The sequence below is a fragment of the Syzygium oleosum genome, unplaced genomic scaffold, assembly GCF_021117445.2.
Source record: "Syzygium oleosum isolate NSW1041296 unplaced genomic scaffold, Sole_v2.1 Sole_v2.03, whole genome shotgun sequence".
In the NCBI taxonomy this organism is placed as follows: Eukaryota; Viridiplantae; Streptophyta; class Magnoliopsida; order Myrtales; family Myrtaceae; genus Syzygium; species Syzygium oleosum.
Genome location: NW_026607487.1, coordinates 13,462,769 through 13,487,151, shown reverse-complemented (window position 1 = coordinate 13,487,151; position 24,383 = coordinate 13,462,769). Strand labels below are relative to the sequence as shown.

The following is a 24,383-nucleotide window of genomic DNA, read 5'->3' as shown; positions in this document are numbered from 1 at the left end:
TCAGACTTTAATTTCGTTTCTGGGGAGTCTCCAAGCAAGCTAGGACACGAATGAGTTCAAGACTACATGCCAGAGGCACCGGTGACAAAAAAGACAGATCGATTAGCAAAACTTAAGGACAGGATTATGCTAAAGTTGACCTCCAAAGCTTACAAATTAAACTGGCTGGTTCATTTACAAAGTGCAGAGCGCACCACTACGTTCAAACCTTTTACCTATGAACAAAAGAGAGATCTACCCATGAAGCCAAAAATTTCACCATTTTGTTGATTTACATTTAGCTGATATGTCGCTTCCATTGAGATAGGGCTCGAAGGTTTTCATGACTTCCTCATATTGTGGCCTCTTGTAGTCCACGGCCTGTCAATGATTTTTTTCGAAATAAGGTTCTGAAACAAAGGCATTCCTGGAAATAAACAACGAATTAAACATGACAGTCGTCGAAGCACACCTGCTCTATGACTTCTTCTGGGCTTGCCCATTTCCACTCTGCAAACTCTGTGTCGGCTTCACCATTTGCTAAGTTGATCTCGCTGTCATTGTCTTTTGTCAGTCTCATGAGAAACCTGCCAATTAACCAAGTACATTCAAAAGCTCAGACTGAAATTCAATCAACAGCAAACTCTGAAGCCATTCATTCTCCTTTCACTTCAGAGCATCAAATAGATCTATGATGAGTGACCGTAGTGATCTGAAGATGGATAAAAATCATGATTGTCCCATTACAAGAAAACAAAATCACATCAGCACGTTCCTTTATAGCGGATGTAGTCTCCAACATACAACAAGTTCAAACAAATCATAGTCAAGGACTCCATAGAGCAGCTTGTTTGGGTTGGAGATGCATCTATCATGTAAAACAAAAAACAAGGAAGGACAACAAGATGCTACCACACCTGAAAGAGAATCAGAGACACCATCGTTGCTTGCAGTTTTTCATCCAAAAGAAAGAGGAAACAATGATTTGCTAAGTGCAGTTCTAGTGTTCAAACGTCAAATGTAGGTTATGTTTAAGAGTTCTCGTCTTGCTTAAAATTTTCAGTTCATGAGGACACGAGAAACTCCAGCTGAACGTACCAGATCAAAGTAAGGTCCTAGTCTAAACAGGCAAAGCAACTAAGGCAGTGTAGATAAACAGCTCGCCAATCACAAATAGCAAATTAACATGACAACCCCTCATGTGACTTACACGGTGTGGCCATACCATGTGAAAATAGATGGTCAAGAAAAGAAAGACATTGAGGTCATACATGTGAGAGAGAGGTTAAGTAACATTGTGTTATTATGAATTTCGTGAACATTTACACAGAGCTATAAGAGAGTCAAGACATGAATGAAGTATGCTTAGCAGGGAGGAAGGGAGAGCATACCACTTTTGTGCCTGCCCATGCCACTCACCACCCCAGAGACGATTCACTTTGGCCTTCACAGCGGGAGGGAAGTCATAGGTCAACCAATTTGGAACCTGTCAAAAATGCATCGTCAAAAGGAAAAAAATCAACCACTCATTCAATTAATTATTTTCTGATAACTAATGAGAAGATACCCCCAAGACTTCCACTGAAACACTTCAAACAAGATTGGAAGAGTCAAAATATGGTGTGAAAAGGTTAAAATAACTGTGATACCTTCAGCATGGGAATTATGGTAGCTGGAATTTGTAGCAAAGAAGGTGCACAAATAGTTTCTAGGTGAGGTGCGACAGAGGCAAATTAGAACAATAAAAAAAAAGAAAAAGAAACACGCATTGCTGACTTCAGCTCTCTTGATCTTCTTCTCATTTCCAGCCTTGTTACCTAAAATGAGCAATTTTACTTTCTACATCATATAAATTCACCTTTGTCCTCATTGAAACATATATTGTATGCATTCAACAACAGACCCAGAACTTTATCAATATGTAACTCCATGATAACTTTTCATTCTTAATTTCTTAGCAAAGTACTTTTTCTTACCCATGTTCCAACACCTCTGAGTACTAGCAAGTGTCATGTATTACATATAAATCACAAAACAAGAGAAGACAAGCAGAATAATAGATTAATACCTCGGCAATAATCTCAGCAGACGCTACACCAGTTTCTTCACGTAATTTCTTGATAGCAGCAAGTTTAGGCTCCTCGTCATCTTCAATAGCCCCCTGACACCAGTAATCTCGTCAAAGGCATTTTAAGAAGCTTATTTTCATACATGCTTCTAGGAGCTCGGAAAAAAAATATAATCACTACTCTAGTTATCAAGAAAAATCGGGCAAAGATTAAAAATTAAGTGAATATGCATTCCCTCGTATTGTAAGTTCCATGTGTGATGTACCTGTCCCAAAAGACTCATCAACATGAAGAATTCTGATTTAATGAAAACATGTATTAAGAAGTCAAGAAGGTATTAGATTGACTTAGGATCAGCTTTTGGAAGGACTAGGTTAATATGAACCCAGATATTGGAATAACTAGGATCAGAAAATTATCTTGTTTATGAAGGGTACGAAAGTATGGAGAAAATAATGAACAAACACTCTTTTTCTTTGTGAAAAACTGATGAGAACTGAAAGCTACAAGGAAAACGTTGACTAGTCGAACCACCAAGTGAATCCATTATGGATGCAAATGAAGCAATTTGAAATTCATCGACATACGTATGAAAAAGATCTGTTAGGATCCTTTTTTTACCTCAATCAGGAAATGCCTTAAATAGCAGCAAAACACACAAAATGCTTTTAAAAGAGGACACTAACTCGATAACATAGCAGCTGAAACTAATCTCTAACCCGTAAAAAATTAAAAAAAAAAAACTCAAAAAGGGGAATGGTGAGTGCTTCTGAGCAAATCTTGTACGCTGTACTATCCCTAGAGATGCCTGTTCATTCAATATGCTGATGTATGTAGACATTGCACTATCACCATCTTGCTGGAAATGCCAGTAAAATATAAGCAGAGGAGATATAAAAAGCTAGTGCACTTCACCTGAGGCATCTGCCAAGCTCCTGGAACATTTAACCTGGAAGCAACAAAAACCTGCCACAAAATTCCAATGTCATTTGTTTTCCCATAATTTACCTCCCGCAATATCTTATAAGTGGAAAAATCACGTCACATGGGTAGTAGCTTCAGCTATTTACCATATCTAATATGCAAAAAAGTTCACACAAGGAAACAATTTATATGATATAAGTAGAGCACCGGAGTTCATTTGATTTGGATATGAACCTAGGAGAATGTGCTTTTTAATTCCAGTTGCTCATTTTGATCAATGATCAAATATTCAGAGCCATGCGCATTCTGATCTTTCATGCCATTAACATCGGCAAAATTTATGAAAATTTCACCGCACCACTGAATCAGCAATTGGCAGCTATTAAACCACACAAACCACAAACTAAAAAAAAGGAAAAAAGAAAAAGAAAGGAAACATAACAAGAATGTGTTGGCTTTTCCTAGTCTTTTCGCAAAAAGCGTGCGAAGCGGATTTTAAACCTCATAGAGCGGTCCAAATTATAGCGCAAGTGCATTTTTTCCCAGAAGCCAGCTTTTCAGGTAACTTTTTTCCAAAATTAGCAAGGTACTCGTAAAAAAAAATTTCTTACGGTCTTGTGCCCCGTACTTACTCTGTTCTCCTGGGATTGACTCCAAAATGAAAAGTTACTGAGATAAATCACTCAAACAAGATGAAAATCAATGGTACCGAGATACTCAAGACACGGTGAAAATACAGAGTTACTGTTGTTACGGACCCACAACGAAAGCCTCTGTTGTCTCTGTACTTTTTCACGATTAACCACTGAAACAGCAGCAGAGCAAAATTCAGTACACGCCCAAGAAAAGTCCGACCATCTTCCATTCAAAGAATGAGCAATCGCAAACCACTCCCAGATACCCAAAGAAGAAACTGGTCGAACGACTACAGGAATCCTCAAAATCTAACTCCAAAAAATCTTATCTTCCACTCAAAAGTCGAATCTCCTCCAAGACATCAGAACAAGCACACCCATAAACAGCAAGTACAAACCTCAAACAACCCTCCAAAAATCTCCACAGGAGCACAAGAATCCGCATAGCTAGATGCGAAATCGAGCCGCGGAAGAACGATCATCATACTAACAAGAAACAGTCACTCTGCTCCAAGCGGAAACATGAAAGAAGAAAACAGAGATCACGTCACGGGAGGGGGGACCTGATTGTCGGAATTGACGAGGCAGACGCCGAAGTTGGGGCGGTAACCGGGAGGCAGCCCGTCCATCTTCTCCACCTCCTCTGAAGGAAAACCAGAGAGCTTTAACAGAGAGAGAGTTTTAGAGAGAGAGAGAGAGAGGGAGTGAGGGGGAGGTTTATAGGAGGAGGAGGAAGAGGTGGTGGAGGTGACGCTGACCTTTTAACATTCTAAAGCTGCGCGCGTGACTCTGCGTCACTGTGAAGGAAGGAAGGAAGGAAGGAAGGAATACGAAAGGACGAATTGGACGCTTTTGCCAAAGTGAAGCCGCAGCAGCAGAAAGATAGAGAGAGAAAAGACAGCTTCTTCCCCTTCCTTTCTCTCTCCTCTCTCCTCTTATCCTGCGCACGGCTTCGCACGCACCCCCCCCAGCCCCCCTGGCAACGGGGTTGACTTCTCGCAATTTAATCAAATCCAAAGTGCACCCCCAAACGGTCGTTTCTATCGAGTCGCGGGGCCGGTTGGGTGCGGTCGTGTGCAGGGTAGTTCCCGTCCTCGCGAGCTCTCTCCTCCGTCCGTTCATCCCCACCAAGGACCCCATCATGGAAATGATCGGAAAAACCAAATGAATCGGTCATTGATGTAGTGACATGTCCTTGCTATGTTAAATTGTGTATCTTGGGAGATGCAAAATTTGGCGAAATTGAATTCTATCGAGTTACGTTTCCCGACTCTCGATCAGAATTACCCATGACTTGTAACGATCACAACAGCTAGGTATGTGAACCGTAATATGCAGTCGGTCATTGTAATTGAAGTTTGAGTGTATGCTTGGATAGCCGTGTGCTCAGATGCAGAGGAGCAATTGCTGGATACTAGGGGAGCATTCATTTCAATATTTTTCAAGGCAAATAACATTTATTATCGCGACTTCTTTCTGAACGGAAATTTCATCAATTGAAACTTATTTTCCCACGATTCCCTGTGCTCAGATGCAGGGGAGCAATTGCCGGATACTAGGGGAGCATTCATTTCAATATTTTTCAAGGCAAATAACATTTATTACCGCGACTTCTTTCTGAACGGAAATTTCATCAATTGAAACTTCTTTTCCCACGATTCCCGAGGTGACCGGCCCTTTTTCTGGCGGTATATATTTATTGCCAAGCTTCAAATTCTAGCTTAATCCCATTGATAGCGCCCGTACATTTCGAACGACCTGTCGGTTATCTTTTCCGAAATTAGCCGCTACTTAATACGGGCATTCTATCTTATCTTTTTCACTCTCAAAGACGATACGGGTACCCCTATTAATCTTTCAAGTTTAATGCTCTACCCATGAAACTAGTCCATCCATCCCAATCAATAGTGATGGTCAAACCTCCCTCCCACCAAACCAAAACAGGACCATTCGGGTGTTTTTTCAAATCCAACCAGGTGATTCACATTGACTATCTGCGAATTTGAAAAAGTATATAGTCTACAGTTGCGGGGGTCCGAGCTACATAGATTTTGGGAGTCAAACCGGCAGCTCGTGAGAATGACCCCACGAGCTTCGAAGGCAATCGCTCTTTTTCAACCCCAATTTTTTTTTAAGGATTAGCGATTGGAAATCCCGAAACTCATTATAAAAGGGCAATTTAGTCCTAAAACTCTCAAAAAAATGCAATAAAGTCCTAAAACTTGTCACGAAAATGTAATTTAGTCCTAAAACTCTCAAAAAAGTGCAATGAAGTCTTAAAACTTGTCACGAAAGTGCAATCAAATCCTAAAATTTTCAAAAAAATACAATCAACGAAAGGAATTGATTGTACCAATTTGACAAATTTTAGGACTTGATTGCACTTTTTTGAAAATTTTAGGACTAGATTGTACATTCGCGATAAGTTTTAGGATCTTCGACGTGCTCATCTTCTGTGTGTTTTTTTTTTTTTTTAATGAGTCGTTTCGTCGTCCCACGAGTGTCCTGAAAAGTCATGCCAACTGACAGAGGGAGACGCCGAGGGCGCACGGGAGACCGGTGGGGCCGCCCGCGGAGGAGAGCGGCCGGCGGTAGTAATACATTTGGGGGGGGGGCAGGCGCAGGCGCAGGTTAGCGCAGCTCCCCCCGACCTGGCCCTGGGGATCGGCGAAGTGCACGCGCGGGGGGGTGTGCGCACTACACTCCAAACCCCGAAAAACAAAAAGGGGTAGTGCGCTGTGGGGGAAGAGAGAGAGAGAGAATAAGTAAAAGAGAGTGAGAGAAGGGCGTTGACTTTTTGGGGGGAGTCCCATTACGATGGTGGGGGAGGGGAATCCACCGCACCACCCTTTTGTTATGATGCCTACTGATCAATGTAATCATCACCCTTCCTCATCATCCCCCTTCCCCCAACATAACAAAAAATATATATATATTATCAAATTATAAGAAAAAATTCCAATTAAAGACCCAAGTGAGGCCAAATTCTTAAAAAAAGTCAAAAGTTAATATTGTGTCGAATAAAGTGCAGTCTTCAATCGATGCCGAATAAGGACCAAGTCTTTCAAAAAATCTCAAATAAGGACTGGGTCCTCGGCGGTGAAAAGTTCTTGTTAAAGACCTAGACAGTACTTTTTAATTTTTTTTATTATTTTCTTTCTATTTTTCCTTTTGTGTTTTTTTTTCATTTCCTTTTCCTTTCCTTTTTTTTTTCTTTTCTTCCTCCGCCGGCCATAGCCGGGGCCGGCGGAGGTCACCGGCCTCAGGAGAGGCCGCCCTCGCCGGCGGAGGTCGCCGGCCTCGGGAGAGGCCGCCCTCGCCGCGTCGGGCGAGGGCCGCCTCACTCCGGGCCGGACGAGGTCGCCCTCGCCGGCGTCGGGCGAGGGCCGCCTCACTGGGGCCGGGCGAGGTTGCCCTCGCCGACCTCGGCGAGGCCGCCCTCGCCGGTGTCGGGCGAGGCCGCCCTCGCTTGGGGCGGCGAGCCGGCCTCGCCGGATCTAGCGAGGGCTCGACCTCGCCGGCGTCGGCGAGCCGGCCTCGCCGGTTGCGAGGCGAGGCTCGGCCCCGCCACTGCTGCGAGGCCGAGCCCTCTCTCTCTCCGGCCTCGAAGTTCGTCCGGTCGAGCCGTGGGAGGAGGAGCGGGGCCTCCTCCAAGGACCCAGGGCCTGCATCGCCGCCTTGAGCAGCATCGAGAGGAAGCGAGATGATCTTCGACTTTGCTTTGACCGGACGAACTTCGGCGTCGGGCGAGGCCAGCGAGGTCGAGCCTCGCCAGCGGCCGGCGGGGCCGAACCCTCGCCAGAGGCCAGCGGGGCCAAGCCCTCGCCAGATCTGGCGAGGCTCGACCTCGCTGCACCGGCGAGGCCGGCTCGCCCGATCTTGGTGAGGTCGAGCCCTCGCCCGGATCTCGGCGAGGCTCGACCTCGCCGGCAACTGGCGAGGCCGGCCTCGCCGAGGCCGACGAGGTCGAGCCCTCGCCGAGATGGCGAGGCTCGACCTCGCCGGCATCGGCGAGCCCGGCCTCGCCCGAGGCCGACGAGGTCGAGCCCTCGCCAGATCCGGCGAGGCTCGACCTCGCCGGCAACCGGCGAGCCCGGCCTCGCCCGGCCCGAGCGAGGCGGTCCTCGCCCGACGCCGCGAGGCGGCGCTCGCCTGAGGCGGCGACCTCCGCCGGCCCGAGGCTATGGCTGCGGAGGAAGAAAAGAAAAAAAAAAGAAAAGGAAAAGAAAAAAAATAGAAAAGGAAAAACAGAAAGAAAATAATAAAAAAATTAAAAGAATCTGTTCTGGTCTTGGCAAGAACTTTCTCGCCTTGTGTATTTTGACCGTAGGGGACTCGGTTCTTATTTGATACTTTTTGGGCACTTCGGGTCCTTATTTGAGACTGGTTGAGTACTTCAGGCCCTTATTTGACACAATGTTCACTTTGGACCCTTTTTTGAGAATTTGACCTCACTTGGGGTCCTTAACTGAAATTTTCCCAAATTATAATGTACTTTCATACCACGAAAAAACCTTAAATTAGCATATTTATAATATATTTACCCCAAAAGATCCCAAATTAATATATTCGTGATAAATTTATTATTTATTGCTGAGTTAGATGATACGTGGTAATTGACGGGTATACTGATTGTCTACTACATGTGTACAAGTTGTGCTTTTCTGTGGTATTAATCAAATTTAACGAAAATAAAAGGAGGGTAAATTTTTCATAAGTATACCAGTTTGGAGCTTTTGGTGGAGATTTTTGGTGATAAAAAAAATTAGTTTTAAGTAATTTTGTCACAAGTGTACCAGTTTCGGGTTTTTCGTGATATTGACCCATTTTTTAAATTTAAAATAGGTAAATTCCGCATCCCCATGCACCTTATATATATAGAGTAAGATGTAAGATACATAAATATGTTTAATCTGTACGGTGCATTTAATTCACACACGACGATCTGTTTTCTTGATAACCGACTCGCAGGGTCGAAGAAATCTTAGATGGTCAGCGAAAACAATATGCGTACTTTTTTTAATCTATGTCTTTCTTATAGTTAGAACTGGTTATTAGAAAAAGGATCATTATATTATTGGACACTGAAATGTGTTAGATGCGTATATAGAGGAACTAATCTATTCTAATAAAGAAACTAGTTATTCCGAGAAGTAACGAAATATCAAATCGTGTCCTTAGAAAAGTACCGTGTTAACTATTATCTTTTGGACTTTGGTGCATCGTACTCGATATAAATTAGTTTAATTTTAAAAGTATTGGTGGCACGTAAATCTAGGAAAGTCGCCGGGACTGAAAATGGATAAAATCTTTCTTTCGCTCGATTATCCGATAAGTGCCCTTTAAAATACTCATTTTGAAAAATAATGGATTAAAAAAATAAGCGAAAGTGGAAAATTGATGTGATGGAAAGTATATTATAAGACGAGTGACCCTAGACATCTAAAAGTATTGTAAATAATGATATACCAAATATTTAGTGGACCCACCACCATAAGTTTGTTTTCCATTGATGACTTATGACCATTAAAAGGTATCATTATAATTATAATAATCTTTCCGCCTTTCTTTATAATAAATACTTTTTCTGTGTAAAAAAGGATACGATCTTTTTCAACCCACGAAATTTGAAAAAATAAAAAGACAAGAAAAGTAGAAGATGCGAAAGTCACTTTGACTTGAGAGTTGAGACGCACTCTAGTTTCTCTTTCTTTCTTTTTTTTTTACTTTTTTTTTCTTTTTAGGGTTTACTTTCAGACATGTATTTTGGTAATTTTCTTCAGGTCCACCCTGCAAGAAAATGGAACGCTGGCGGCTGGCCCCACGCTTTGAAACCGGGTGGAATTTTTCTGATCGCATTAGCAATTCATGGGTCGATCCGGAGAATTTGCGGGCTAATTAATAAAAAAAAAGCACTAACTTTACCTTGAGTGATAATTCTGACCCGAACTTCTTTTTGTCTCTATAAAAAAGCACCGACTTCTACTTTAGTCTCAAATCTGGCTCGCGTAATGTGAAATTTTCAAATTATTCGGGCTAGATTTAGGATTTAAGTGAAAATTGGTGATTTTTTATGAGACAAAAAATAAGTTCGAGCCATAACTTCCATTTAAGGTAAAGTTTGTGATTTATTTTTTTGGAATTAGGCCAATCATTTGTAGCCTTTATTCATGATGATGTCATTTAAACGATCCGAGATTTATTTCGGACAACCGAAAATAAATTATGAAAAGATTGTTCTTCAAATGGCAATGCCGACATAATTATAATAATATTTAAAGGGCTCTATATTAAATAGAATTTACACATATATATAATATATATTAAAAGTAAGAATCGCCTCAAATCAAACTTTGGATGTTGAATCTAGGGTCTAAATTCACATACCAACGAAAGGTCAAACCTTATCCCATGTCAACGTTGGCAATGAGGCCCACGACAACGCGAGTTCGCGAATATGTTAGACGTACATTTGTAAATAGTATAATTGTACTACAATCCCTATTTCGAAGAAAATAAAATAGAACAAAGCATATTAGAAAAAGGGAAATACGCAAACTGATATTTTTTTTTTGACCCAGGAATCCCCCGCACGGCCGACAGCCGGAGGGGTAAACCTGGGGTGACGCTAGCGCATGACCCACCACTACGGCGCCACACTTAAGAATCCCTAACGACTACGCTGGGGTTCGAACTCCGATCCCTTCGTGGGAAACTGATATTTTTGTACCATCTCAAAGTTACTATTTTTTCGGGTACATCCTTTTTTCCTTACCAAAAGAAAAATTAAGAGTTAGCTTGACCACAACTCGGAACGAGCGTCCTTGCAGTCCTTATCGTATCTCGACAAGGACTTGAGAAATTCTTTTCTCGTGCGGAACATTTATAAGGAGAGAAGGACCTTAGTAAAACTCGCCGATAAAGTTTAGTGATTGTGAAGTGAAACTTGTAATATGATTATAAAATGGTAACTTATTTATTTAAAGTGGGTTCTCGCCATAAGAAGATTCTTACTATGTCTCGTAAAAGAAGGGCTAATTACTTTTTAGATTATGTAAAAGCAATCCAACTGAACAATACATACATACATATGGATTAATACCATGAAAAACCCCAAACTGGTACACCTATGACAAATTTACCCTCCATTAGTTTCCGTTAAATTTTACCGTCAAATTTCTAAGTTAGATTACACGTGGCAGTTGATGGGTGTACCGATTTTGGATTTTACCCCACCATTATTCACAAGGTTTACCAATTTTTGATTTTTCGTTGTATTAATCCAATTTAACGGAGAGTAAATTTGTCAGAAGTGTACCGATTTGGGATTTTTGGTGGTCAAAATATTAGTTTGGGATAAATTTATTGCTGGTGTGCCAGTTTGGAGTTTTTTTGTAGACAGAGAATTAGTTCGGAGTAAATTTATCACATGTGCATCAGATTTGAATTTTCGTGCTATTAACTGCCCATATATGTACATAGACACACAACAAAAAAAGGGATGATCAAATTAATGGTACCAATCCGACCATTGCTCGTGAAGGTGCATGTGTTTGACTTTCCTAGATATGATTTGATTTGTCCGAGATGAGTCTGATCTAATTGGGTTGTGAAAAAAGCTCACGTGAACTAGGACACTTGTCATTGCTCCGACACAGAGAAATAATTAAGGTGGGGCATTGGATCCATCATTAACCATGTGGGGATTGGCCTTTTTCAACATTATCTCGGCAATGCGATGTGATTAGGATCTTTCTTACTCGGTACGGAGAAACGATACATCGGCAAATCTATCCTTGTAACGAAGGTCGAATTCTTTTGCATGTGTTTTCTTTTCCCGTGCTGTTATGTAATAAATTACGAGATCAAAATGATCCGAGATTCCCCGATATGATTGACATCGATCATCAGGGTCGTTAGACGATGATTACGGGCCATATGTGCGAGTTAACAGATGTCCCATCACTCGTGAGATTTAACTCAAAAGCATTAGTCCAAAATCGATAGTCAATCTAATCCTCTGTTTCTGGCCAAAACAGACGGAATTTTCTGTTCCGTTGCTGCCACTGGACAAGAATACTGACATCCTCATGAAGAGAGGGGCCATGTTTTGGTCAGCTTATGCGTCGTGCACCGACGAATATCGTTTCCCTGATTGAATCCCGCCATTAGTTTGGTGCATCTTGCTGTGAATTGTCTCTCAGTGCGAGCAAGAGGTTTGTGTGTGTGCATAGACGTATAGGGAAGTTACATCAACATTAATCTGACTACATTTCTCTTACTTTCTTCCTTCACCCTTTGCTTTAATTTCCTGCTTTCAAGGAAGGGCTAATATAATGGAGGAGCAGTGAAGCAAACATCCAAAAAAGAAGAAGCCACGGATCACACATGGCTTGTGGATTGAGCCTTGATTGAGGAAGAAAGAGACGCCACGGCCTCTCCGATGGTCAAGTATAGGTTATCTGGCCTCAGCAGGTCCTGCCCTTCGTCTGCTCTCTGCAATTTCTCCATCACCTCCCCGAGAGGATTCACCCACACAAGCTGCGCGGCACGAATTCAACGTTTACCCGAGATTCAAGTTCTTGACTATTGAAATTGAACCGACATTGTGGTTAACCGAAAGGGAACGCATTTTCTGGAGTACTTACCTCGATGCTCTTCTTATCCATGGCTTTTCTCAGATCCTTTAAGAGCGATACTCCACTTGTGTCGATGGCGCTCACAGCTGAGATGGCAACGAGGACATTTGTTATGCTTCGAGATCATTTACATGGTTCGAAGGCTTGAAATGGCGTGTGCTTAAAACAATGTCATCATTGCTCCTTTGTACATTCAAGTCACATGATGCGAAGAAATTTCGTGTGTATCGGAACGACAAATTAACTAAATCTTTTGTCATCTTGCTTGTGAGCTATCCATAACACGGAAGATAAACATACCCGACAAGTCCAGAATCACAGCCCGAAGGCTCGACTGCTTCTTCACATCTTCTTCCATTTCGTGATCTTCTATCCATCTTGAGATCCTGTTACATACAAAATCCAGAAAACCGGTACATGCTCATTCCTTTTCTTTCCTGATAAACTAGTTGAGCAGTAGAGTAGTTTATATACAGTGACAATTTACCTTTCATTGAGGTAAGTAGAATTAGCAAAGTTAATTGGAGCTTCAACGCTCAAAATGAGGAAACCGGGGACTCTCATGGCTTCCATGTAGTGATGAAGATTCCGATATATGTCTGTTCCGGGGATATTTCCTAATAGAACCGTCTTCGGCCTTGTGATTTGCAGGAGGATCTTGAATAGGGAAATACCAACCTGCCAAACAACACCATGTCACTTGCTGTGAAGTCATGTCTAATTTGTCTTGGAATCAGATTTGCCCCCTTGTCATGAAAATCAACAGAGTTAAAGAAAAGAACGGCAGCATAAATCTTCTCGTGAAGTTGAAGAAAATCCGAAACTTACTGCAATAGCGAGACCATCTTGGACGGAGATGAATACGACGCCAAGAAACGCGCACAACATCACGAAAAAGTCAAATTTGTCGATCTTCCAAATGGCATAAGCAGCAGGAATGTCGATGAGGCCTATCACCGCAGTGACGATGATCGCGCCCAGTACGACGTTCGGCGTGTATTGGAACAGAGGCATGAGGAAAAGAAGAGTAACCATCACAGTCACAGACATCACTATGTTTGACACCGCTGTCTTCGCTCCCGCATTGTGATTCACGGCCGACCGCGAGAAAGCTCCTAAAAAGAAACACGCTCCCAAGGAAATTAGGCTCCAATGTCCCCCTTCTCTCATGCACTTTCCTTTCATACTCTTTCTATGAAATGTATTCTGATAAACATAGGAGCCGAAAGCGTCTAAGAGGAAATCAAACCTGTTGTGACATAGCATGAAGTAGAGGAACCAACGATGTTCATGAGGCCGATTGCAATCATCTCCTTGTTTCCATCCACTTGGTAGTTCTTCAGAGCAGCAAATGTCCTCCCTACTGCAATTCCTTCCTGCATGATTAAGCCTCAATCTTAGAAAAATATGCCTTATTGCTTATTGGTATTTCCTGCGACTCAGCTCAAGCTTCATGTATATATACATATAGCCAAAAGTAACATATCGGGCTATAATCTTTTCATCAAATTTTAGTCTTGCAACTCCTATAGAGGCAAGCGGCACATTAATTTCAATGAATCATAAATACACGAAAGTTAGCATATATTCTGAAACTATCTTATGAATTTCTTGCGGTGCTACCGTACTGAAACTCTTGCATGTGCCCTTATTGTCTAAAACCCGTCTTTTTCCCATACATTGCCTAGCATCTGTAACAGTTTTAGCACAAGTTGTTAGCATCCCTAGCATTGCTCATGAAGGGACTATGTTAAAGTCCACTCACAGTGAGGGAGATGATGCCGGTGATGAGTCCAGTCTTGATCACAAGACCTAGATAGCTGCCATGGAAATGCAACAGGTCCCAGGAGGGAGGGTTGAGGCCTTCTGGTAATTTCCCAATCTAAAAAATCGACCGATGACATGAACATGAATATGATATGATCGCGAATCAACAGACAGTGCCAACATAACTATTCACAAGTACTTGAGAGGAAACAGAATACAATACCACGCTGATGCCGTGGCGTTGAGCCTTGAAGGCGAATACGAGGAGGGTGGAGAGAATGACAGACACGAGCGGAGCGCCCGCCGACACCCAGAACAGCTCCGGCCTTCTCATGCTCTGCACAGAGTTCACCCACACCCAGTCACCATCAACACACCCCAAACACTCCATACTTTTCCTTTGTGCCAAGCTAAGAAAAATTTAAGCCATAGTCGTCGCCTTGTGACACAATGTTCTTTTAATCTTGTTTTTTTGGTGGTACAACTTTGATTGGATTCAAACAAGCAGAGACCATGCGTCAGATAACTTGTTTTTGGTATGGAAGTTATGCATAAACGTCTCTTGATTTATTTATTAACCATTAAAATTCCTTCGTTAATCAATTTATTCCTCTAATTATACAAAAAGTGATTTATTTTATTAAACGGTCTCAAAAAATAATTACTAGCATATCTCTTAAGTACTCTCCTTGATCTTTTCTTAGCTTTTAATTTTATCTAATCTGATCATCCATGTTTCGTTAATCACCAAGGTCACCGCCCTCTCTAGGTTCACTCGCCTCTCGCCTTTGGTCGGTGAGGGTTGCCAACCCTCACTGATCCGTCGGTAACGCAGTCGGCCATCACTGCCGCCCCACCGGCGATGGGTGGCGGCCACAGACGGAGGTTCTATTTTTTTTAACTTTAGCCTTTTTTTCCTTGTTTGAGTTTGTTTTTTTATGAAAAGAAAAAATAGAAAAGGAAAATAGAAAGGAAAAAGAAAAAATTCAAAAAAATTAAAAGACGAAAATGTCCTTGACCCTAGTAAAGTCAGTCTTTTTTTTTAGACTTTCATGACTACTTAAAACCCTAATTTGAAATAATGTTCACTGTCTTTATTAAAAAAAAAGAGAGCATTTCAAGTATTTATTTAAGATAATGTTCAGTTCAGATTTTTACTTAAGAAAATGAGGATATTTTTTGCCGTTATTTGGAATTTTCCAACAAACTTTTAGCATATGTTCGTATGATTTTCGCAAGAAACAAATCAAGGACGGTGAGTATGCATCACCACAGAGATACGCAGAACGGGAGGCCGTAATTGAAGTCGGCCACAAATGATCAGGTGACGGATGTGGTGCCGGTGTCAGTCAGTCGGACTGTCTCTCTGCAGTCGGTTTTCATGTGCGTGGTTTTCAAAGAGAGAGAGAGAGAGAAGAAGAAGAAGAAGAAGAAGACGAGGACTGCTCGTGGTCCAGACACCGTGAGAGAGAGAGACTGATTGATTGATTGAAGGAGGTAATGATGATTGACGATGACGAGGGTTTTTCACTTACGACGTGTCGCGCCACCAGAAGCAGCACCAGGAAGCACACTCCCATCAGTATCGTCTGCCACGACCACTGCACAGCACAAGCAGCCAAAAAAAAAAACCACCCACAAATTGTCAAGTTCGAACTCTGAGTCAACACAGCTCTCGACCCATCTCGAGCTGTATAGCCCAGTAACATGTATACTCTATATGTAAGGAGTTAAGCTCCAACGTGCTTGCACTTTTATCAAAAGGTTTGCCTGCCTCGTGCAATTCAAGTTTCAGACAACCTGTGAGGGCGTTTTGTTCTGTACTCAATGTCTGAATAAAAAAACTTCCCATTTTTCAGAAGAAGACGATAAAAACGGTGCTTTCCTCGTAGGTGATTAATGAGCTGCTGTTTTAGTGTTTTCTTCCCTGGGCAGGTCGAGACACAGTGATTAAATCTCACAGATCGGAAAAGCAGAGAGATGAACGTGAAAGCGACGAGGGAATTAGAAAAGCTCTGAAATCTTTTTTCCCTTTCGCGAACTTTGACTCCAAAAAAGGAAGAGGAACTGAATTTGATTTGTGGTCAAAGAGAGAGACGAGATTTGACGGCTAAAAAAATGGGGTGATTAGATGAATGAATGGCTGGCTGGCTGACCTCGTTGGTGTGGTGGAAGACAGAGCTCAAGACAGGGACCAAATCCATCTGCTTCGTGAAATGCACTATCCCAAGCAGGCTCTTCAGCTGTTGCAGCGACACTATGATCGCCGCCCCCGCCATGAACCCGATGAGAGTCGCCTTCGACAGGAAATCGATGATGAATCCCAGCCTGTTGGTTTGCCAAAGATCAGTACGGTGAAATCGAGGGAATGAAGATAGCGTGAGAGCGAACCTTAGGAGTCCCAGAGAAGCTTGGAAGAGGCCAGCGAAGAAGGTGGAAGAGAAGGCGAGCTGGAGGAACAAGAGCGGGTCTTTGGTGGGCGACACCTCTTGCCTCAGCATCGACCCCATGATCAGCGACGCTATCGACACCGGCCCCACCGCCAGATCCCTCGAGCTCCCCAGCACCGCGTACACCAGAGGCGGTACAAAGCTCGAATCTTCATTTCCAGGACATATTCAACACGCAACAACACCACAAAAGGCGAGAAACAAACATATTATAAAGTAATATATACTTTTTTTTATGGAACAGTGCGTGATTTGAAGCTGCTAGCAAGAAGAGGAGGAGAGCAGTCCCACTCACAGAGACCCACGATGGGTGGTAAGTTCGCTAGCTTCGCATAGCTTATTCCCTGCACATTTGAGTCCAAAAGACACGCACAAATCTCAAAAGTATTAGCTTTAATTGTAAGCTGCTTCGAAAGTCGGTGTACTCTCAAGAATTTAGACTTGATAGGGATATCAATCATTTTCGAGAGTGACCAAGTTGTCGAATGCAAGCAAAAAGTACATGCGCGCGCGAGGTTAGGTGACGACCTTGACATGAGGAGCAAGCGATGTACCTGAGGGATGGCCAAGCTGGCGATGGTGAGGCCGGAGACGACGTCGGACTTGAAGAGCTTGAGGCTGTAGTCGGGGCCCCACAGGAGGATCGGGAACACGTACTCGGCGGCGAGGACCCACCGCCTCCTGGCCGGCTGCCCCTTGAACTGCCGGAGCGGGTCGTCGGGGAAGAAGGTCTCCTTCAGCCTCGACCCCAGCTTCTGGGCCACCGTCCTCGCGGGCGGCGCCGCCACCCTGTGCACCTCCATCGCCTCTATCTCCATGCAGTGCGACTGCGAGTCGAGGCTCGTCGTCGTGGTGTCATGACTAGGGTTCGGATCCATGCGACCGAGAGAGAGAGAGAGAGAGAGAGAGAGAGAGAGAGAGAGATAGGTAGGTTAATGGCGGGGGTGATTGCTAGTGTTTCATTTCATTGGTTTCGAGGTTTATGATTTGAGCACCCAGTGGCTTTGCTTTTTATTATGTGATGCAGCAGTACCGCCCCATCAATCGAAGACCGCTACCAAACAAAACTTCTGTCTCAGTGTGTAAGAGAGAGAGAGAGAGAGAGAGAGAGAGAGAGAGAGATTGTGTTGGTGAAATTCATGTTTTTCTCACTTTTAAGGTAGGGTTATGGTATGAGACCTTATTTAAGTAAGGTGTCATTGTTGAGTTAGGAGCTTGACTACACACACAGTTGTATGGAATTTCTTTCGTGTTTCATTTGTGGGGAAAATTACCAAAAAAATCTTAAACTTTTTACGATTGAGTCAATTCAGTTCTAAACCTTTTTTTTTTGTCAATTCAGTCCTAAACCTTTTGCAATTGTGCCAATTCAGTCCATTCGGCCATTTTTGGCTGGTCGGCGCTAACGTGGACGCCGGCCGGCGCTAACGTGGATGCCGGTCGGCTGACGATGCAATTTTTAATAATTTTTTAAAATTTTTTTTCTCTTTTTTTTATTTTTTCCTCTATCTTCTTCCCCGGTCGCCGGTCCGGCGATCGGCGAGAGGCTGATGGTCGGCGAGGTCCACCTCGCCGGCCATGGGTGAGGTCGACCTCGCCATGGCCAGGGCGAGGTCGAGCTCGCCCAGCGACGGCGAGGCCGCCCAGATCTGGCGAGACCTCGCCGTCGCCGAGCGAGGTCGAGCCTCGCCATGGCCGGGCGAGGTCGACCTTGCCCGGCGACGGCGAGGCTGGCCCTTGCCAGTGCCGGCGAGGGCCAGCCTTGCCCATGGCCGGCGAGGTGGACCTCGCCGGCCTCAGCCTCTCACCGGTCACCGGTCGCCGGTCCAGCGACCGGGGAAGAAGATAGGGAAAAAAAAAAGAAAGAGAAAAAAATAAAAAAATTCGAAAAATAATAAAAAAAATTATTAAAAATTGTCACGTCAGCCGCCCGGCGTCCACGTCAGCGCCGGCCGGCCAAAAGTGGTCGGATGGATTGAATTGACACAATTGCAAAAGGTTTAGGACTGAATTGGCAAAAAAAAAGATTTAGGACTGAATTGATACAATTGCATAAGGTTTAGGATTTTTTTGGTAATTTTCCCTTCATTTGTGGATAAGATCATTCCAAGTTAGTGTGTATTTTCCTGGCATTGATTAATCGCGGGGAGAATTATCCAAAAAGTTTTAAATCTATTATACGGCGGTCAATTCAGTTCTAAATCATTTAATTTTCCTAATTTAATCATAAACCTTTTAAAAAATTGATAATTTAGTTATAAACTTTTGATTATTTGTCAATTCAGTCTTAAATCATTTAATGATTTTTCAATTTAATCTTAAATCTTTTAACGATTTGTCAATTTAGCCATTCAGGCCAATTTTGCCCAGAAATTGCTGATGTGGTTGTTTAGTCAGCGCCGGCCGTCCTACATGGCCAACTGCTGTTGATGTAGACGGTTTTTTATATTATTTTATTTTTATGAATTTTTTTTTATACATTTTTTGAATTTCTTCTTTTTTCCTTTCCTTCTTCCTCTAGTTGGTAGCCGCTGAGCAACCGGCCACCGGTGAGACTCAACCTCCCCGTCGCTAGGCTAAGTTGTCCTTGCCTAGCGATGATAGGGTCAATCTACTGAGGTCAAGCCATGCCAGTGGCCGGTCGCCGGTCAATTTCCAAGGCCCAACAACAGGCCAGAGGAAGAAGGAAAGAAAAAAGTAAGAAAAAAATTATAAAAAATTCAGGAAAATGTAAAAGATTATCCACATTAGCATATATTGTCCTTGCCACGTAAAACGGCTGATGCTAAGTGGATCGCCACAGAATTGGTCGGAATGATTAAATTGACAAATCGTTAAAAAGTTTAGGACTAAATTGACAAATTATAAAAAATTAAGGATTAAATTGGCACTAATGAAATGTTTAGGACTAATTGGCAAGTTGCAAAACGGATTAGGACTAAAATTAGCACGATTGAAAAGTTTAGAACTAAATTGTCCGCCTTATAATATTTTTAGGACTTTTTGGACAATTATCCTATTAACCGTGCATACGATGTTTATGGTTACAATCAATATCTGCAGTATAACCTTTCTATGGCTACACCCTACTTGGCCATTCTGTGGGCATATCTAACCTTAAGTTGATGCCGGAATAGGCCGGGTGTTTACATTATTAGCAAGCATCGATTCATTTTACTTGAACTCATCTCCCTCGTCCTCATTAATGTATACCTCGAAATTTGGACAAACGAAAGGACCATAACAATTTAGATGAGAAGAGACGGCATAACGTACATCGACACCTCATACATATTCATTCAAACACCCAATGATCATATACCCGACGTGTCGTGTTTTTTCAGGGTGAGAAGAGCATTCGTACGCACGAGCCGGATACACACGGCATTGGTCGTCTGGCACATGCCGGCAAGAGACCGAGGAGCGGAGTTAAACTCCCTCCTCTCCTTCACTGGGTGGGTCGATGGTACGGTTCTCGAGGCTTTTGGTTATGAATTTCGCGTAGCCTGTGCATTAACTTGCCGCGAAGCGAGTAATTAATGGACAGAACCAGCGACACACAGAGAGAGAGTCTGTGTGCATCCATGGATAGACCCGAGAAGTCACGAGTTCGTGCTTTGATTTTACAATGTGGGGCTGTCGAAGAGGAGTTGTTTCCCCCAAGGATCAAAACCACGTAGAAAGTATACGAAATAATGACCGGAAAAGGTCGAGTAATGACAGAAAAAGATCACGTAATCTGTCTTATGCCTCAAACTAAACGTATTATGAGCGTTCATCACATGGATGCAAAAGCACGAATAATGTTCGTGGGCCTCTTCGACGTGGGAGTCTCTCTATGATTATAATCCCACATGCAATCATGCATAAGAACAAAGACCGGAAGAAAGCCTGTCCGAGTCTCTGTTTTTTCGGTTGCTTTCGCCCCATTTCTTTTTTGTTTTATTTCTACTCTGCCTTTTATTATTAGCTAAATAATAGCTCCACAAGTGATTAGCGCCAAAAAAATAATTTTTTATTACTGCAGTATTATGACAATACGACGGGTGGAGATCTCTTCGTCTACTCTTCCATATCGACAGAAGGTGTATATTTTATACGTGTTGATAGAATTTCAAGACAACACCCGATAAAGTGTCAAAATGCAGGTGGTAAAATGAATTATTGATCACCACCGGATTTCCTGATAAATTGTGGACTCTTGCTTCATGGATCAAGACAATACTGTCGGCTGCCCTTCGAGAAATATGTGGGCCGTCAATTTTCGTAATTCATATTTTATTTCTGTTACCTTTTGCAATGCAAATTTTTCGAGTGGGGAAGACGAAATGAGGCATCTACATTCGTTTTTTCTTTTAGATGTATGAAAATTTTTACAAGATAAAACTAGAGGTGAACATAGAGTATCGCCCGAACCGGGAACCCCCAGTCTGGTTCCAGGAGGCGCCGGTCTGGTTCTTAGTTTCATTTTTATGGAATTGATGGCACCCGGATCGACCGGACCGATTATAGCTGCTGCAATCCTGAAAGCTTAGTGGCAAATGCTCTTGGGCTCGGCACACCAAGTCCGGAGAATAAGGGGAAAGAGATAACCGGAGAGGTAACTCGGAGCCTTTCCATCCAGTAAAAGCCATGGCTGTTGATCTTTTCCCACATACTCCACACTGTGAATGGGTGATGCTTCTGGAGAGGTAAGGGGTTGCCCTCTCCATATACATGCGTCATCTTGCGACCAGCTTTGGCTTAATAGGCTTCACAAGGTGCTTTTGCTTGGGTAATGGAAGTAGCCTCAACGATGAAACTAACACCACAAGCTATTCACACTACAATAATTCAAGCCGCGAGAGGGAACTGATCACCTCTACATAATCCGTTCGACATTGGGGAATAGTGGAAAGTTTGATATATTTTGTGCTTGGGGCTGGGGGATGAATTATGTAATGGGCTAACTTAGAGTACTGGATATAAAAAATGTTAGAGATACTTAGGGATTCTGTTATGATAATTTTCTATATTAGAGATATTTAATAATTCTATTGATTTTATGTATCTCTCAAGATTGTGCATATATCTTCATTTGATTATGCATATTTTTATTGATATATGTTACTTTAGATAATCATCTCATAAAGCCTATAAATAGACTAATTTACTCTTCATTATAATAAATTGAAATATAAACAAATTCCAGATTTCCCTTTTCCGCATCGTTATTCTCGCAACGCTAATGCACCGGCCCCATACACCCGATGAATCCTATAGCAAAATAAATAAATCCATCCATCCTGCCGCCGCTTGACAGGGTTCACCCGAGTACCTCATTCGTGTCTGACTAACCGCCACGGTGGTCGTGTTATGACATTGGTGACGCGTCGTCAAGTGAAGCTTCTCTTTTTCACAAAGCTATTTTTTAATGTCGCACATAGTAACTTTCGCTCAGCAAAACCTGGATTATTCCGCTTGCTGTAGCCACACCAACTTTATCGGTCGTGTTTGTTCATTTACTGTTCCAATAGCAAAGCCGACCACAAATGAGGCATGTTGTTCGACTCCAACAGCATAGTCGACCACAAAAACGCATGCTGTTGGCCTCCGATTCTCGATTTTTCACTTCTCATTTCGAGAAGCCGACACTACCACCAAACTCGTTATAACATATTGAAATCTGTCATTGATGGAAGCTTGGAGCAATCACATGCGCCACCATGTGCTGCCTTGCCTTGGATCCGTTGAGTCCTGATTTCAGGAGAAACAAATTTTCGTGGCATTGACTTAGTCATCTCTAGGATAAATTTCTATATTAAAGATATTTGATAATTCTGTTGATTTTATATATCTTTCATGAATGTGCGTATCTCTCTCTTTGATTATGCATATCTTGATTGATATATATTACCATAGGACTGTTAATGTACTATTCAATATGATATATCAAAATATACACAAATTCTGGATACCCCTCTTTTGCATCGTTATTCTTAACTATGACGTGCATGATTCTTCAATATTATTCTTACAAAGACTAAATAACTTTTATAGCAAATACGTTTGAAAAAAATTATGTAAATGCCCTAATTTTAGCCCCTCAAAGTTGACATCAATTGGTTGGGGCGTTGGGATTTCCAATTTAGAAACTAAAAGATATCCAACTGGGTGAAAACAGCTCCGGGTCAGAGTCCGTTGCATTAGACCAGATTCTCCCAATCGTCTCGTCTCGTCTCATACCAACTTGCTACCAGACACACCACGATGGCAGTCGAATTTGTGTCGTGAAAGTTAGAGCATGTCCCACACCTTTTCCCTTTTAATTAAGAACGTTTGGAGTCGTTCTCTTGGACTCCTTTCTCTTTTTATGTGCTCACAAAGGTCCTCTGCATCCCAAAGTGATCAGAACATTTCGTTTGTCCCGGAATGCGAAATGTGTGGATTGGCGAAAATTATAATACAAAAGGGCAATGCAAAAAAGGGGCTGACCCAATTTGACCCTCAAAGGGCCATCCGATATGGCCATTGGCCAGATCTTCACATAATCTATCAAAAAGGAGGGAAGCCCTTTTTCATCTCTCGTCTGGTGGAATTATTTGCTTCTTGTTTGGATAGAAAGAATGATTGAATACTGATCATACGATCACATTCCAAATAGTCGATGGCACAAAACAAAAGAAAAAAATCGAGTTGGACAAATCTTTTGGACCTAAATCAAATCAAACATGAAGCATGTGCGGCATGAAACTTTTGAATTGTGGTACAGGTTTTTGTTTTGGTCAGGATTGTGGTGCGGTTGAAATCCAGAAAAATTATCCAAAAAGTCCTAAACTGATTGCATTTTAGCCAATTCAATCGTAAACCTTTCAATTTTACTCATTAAGTCCTAAGCATTTTCACGTTTTGTCAATTGAGTTCACCAGGCCAATTTCAGTCGAAAATCATTGACGGGGACGTTGACAGTCTTACGTGGCACGACCGGCATTGACACGTATGATTTTTATAAATTTTTTAAAAATTTATGAATACTTTTTATTTTATTAATTTCTCATTCTTTTCTCTTTTCTTTTTTTTTTACTTTCACTTTCTTTTTTTTTTCCTTCCAAGCCCGGCGAGGGTCGTTGGCCAACCCTAGCCGACCTTCGCTGGCCATGGATGAGGGTTGCAGCCCTTGCACAAACTCGGTGAGGGCCGTGAAGCCCATTTTGGTTGCGGGCGAGGGTCGTGAAGCCCTTGCTTGTGGTTCGCGAGGGTTGGCCAGCCCTTGCTGAACTTGGTAGAAAATAAAAGGAAAATAAAAAGAATAAAGAATATAAAAATTTTAATTTTTTTATAAAAAAGTTAATAAAAAAAATTGTCCACGTTAGCTTCATGGTACTATTGGCATTTACGTCGGTGATTTTCAGTTAAAATTGGCCGGATGGATTCAATTGGCAAAACATGAAAATGTTTAGAACTAAATTGATCAAAATGCATTAGGTTTATGATTTTTTGGATAAATTTTCCGTTAAAATCCTTGCAAAAGTACATCACTTTCCTCACCGATTAGACCGAGGGTCGCATGCAATTTAGATAAAGAGAACTCTAGAGATAGACTCGACCGACGTTGTGGGGACCGACGCTTCGCCAACCCAATGAGTTAGTGATCATAAAGAACGGATTCGGGTATATCCAAAAAGGCCGTAAAGTGAGCTTTCACTTCCTTTAATGATTAATAATGATTTCTGGAGATTCTCTCTCCGATGTGATGAGCTTCGTGCATAATGTTAGCATAATTGGATGTAAATGAGAAAGGGACATGATGGGAACGAGGAGGAAGATGAGATTTTGGGCGGTCTCTTTTCCATCTCTTTTCTTGCTTTAGAGAGGAATCTCAACACCAGACAGTAAAGTGAGAAAGGTGAGGGCAAGAAAAAGAAAGCCTCGACGGCGAGT

The 24,383-nt window shown here is 42.3% G+C and overlaps 2 protein-coding genes across 3 annotated transcripts in view; both read right to left on the bottom strand.

The window, feature by feature from the left end:
• Positions 1-82: 82 nt before the first annotated feature.
• LOC115670891 (nudix hydrolase 25) overlaps positions 83-24,383 on the bottom strand; it is a 94,226-nt gene continuing 69,925 nt past the window's right edge. Inside the window, exons 1-7 of one of the 2 annotated variants that reach the window (XM_056309420.1) lie at positions 4,366-4,384; positions 4,171-4,250; positions 2,964-3,014; positions 2,048-2,140; positions 1,371-1,465; positions 452-566; positions 83-360 (exon numbers count right to left, since the gene is read on the bottom strand). In XM_056309420.1, coding sequence (XP_056165395.1) covers positions 256-360; positions 452-566; positions 1,371-1,465; positions 2,048-2,140; positions 2,964-3,014; positions 4,171-4,250; positions 4,366-4,375 — 549 coding nt within the window. In that variant the 5' untranslated portion in view covers positions 4,376-4,384 and the 3' untranslated portion in view covers positions 83-255. Of the gene's footprint in view, positions 361-451; positions 567-1,370; positions 1,466-2,047; positions 2,141-2,963; positions 3,015-4,170; positions 4,275-4,365; positions 4,385-24,383 lie in introns of those variants that run through there. The other variant, XM_056309421.1, reaches the window with a different exon arrangement.
• On the bottom strand, positions 11,814-17,442 carry LOC115665165 (probable sulfate transporter 3.3). Its single transcript, XM_030587052.2, has 13 exons — positions 17,018-17,442; positions 16,759-16,807; positions 16,405-16,612; positions 16,170-16,341; positions 15,549-15,614; positions 14,237-14,350; positions 14,012-14,128; positions 13,496-13,622; positions 13,075-13,361; positions 12,734-12,924; positions 12,547-12,632; positions 12,256-12,332; positions 11,814-12,148 (listed from the first exon to the last, which is right to left on the bottom strand). The coding sequence occupies exons 1-13, from the start codon at positions 17,339-17,341 to the stop codon at positions 11,990-11,992; spliced, it is 1,977 nt and encodes a 658-aa protein (XP_030442912.1). The 5' UTR covers positions 17,342-17,442; the 3' UTR covers positions 11,814-11,989.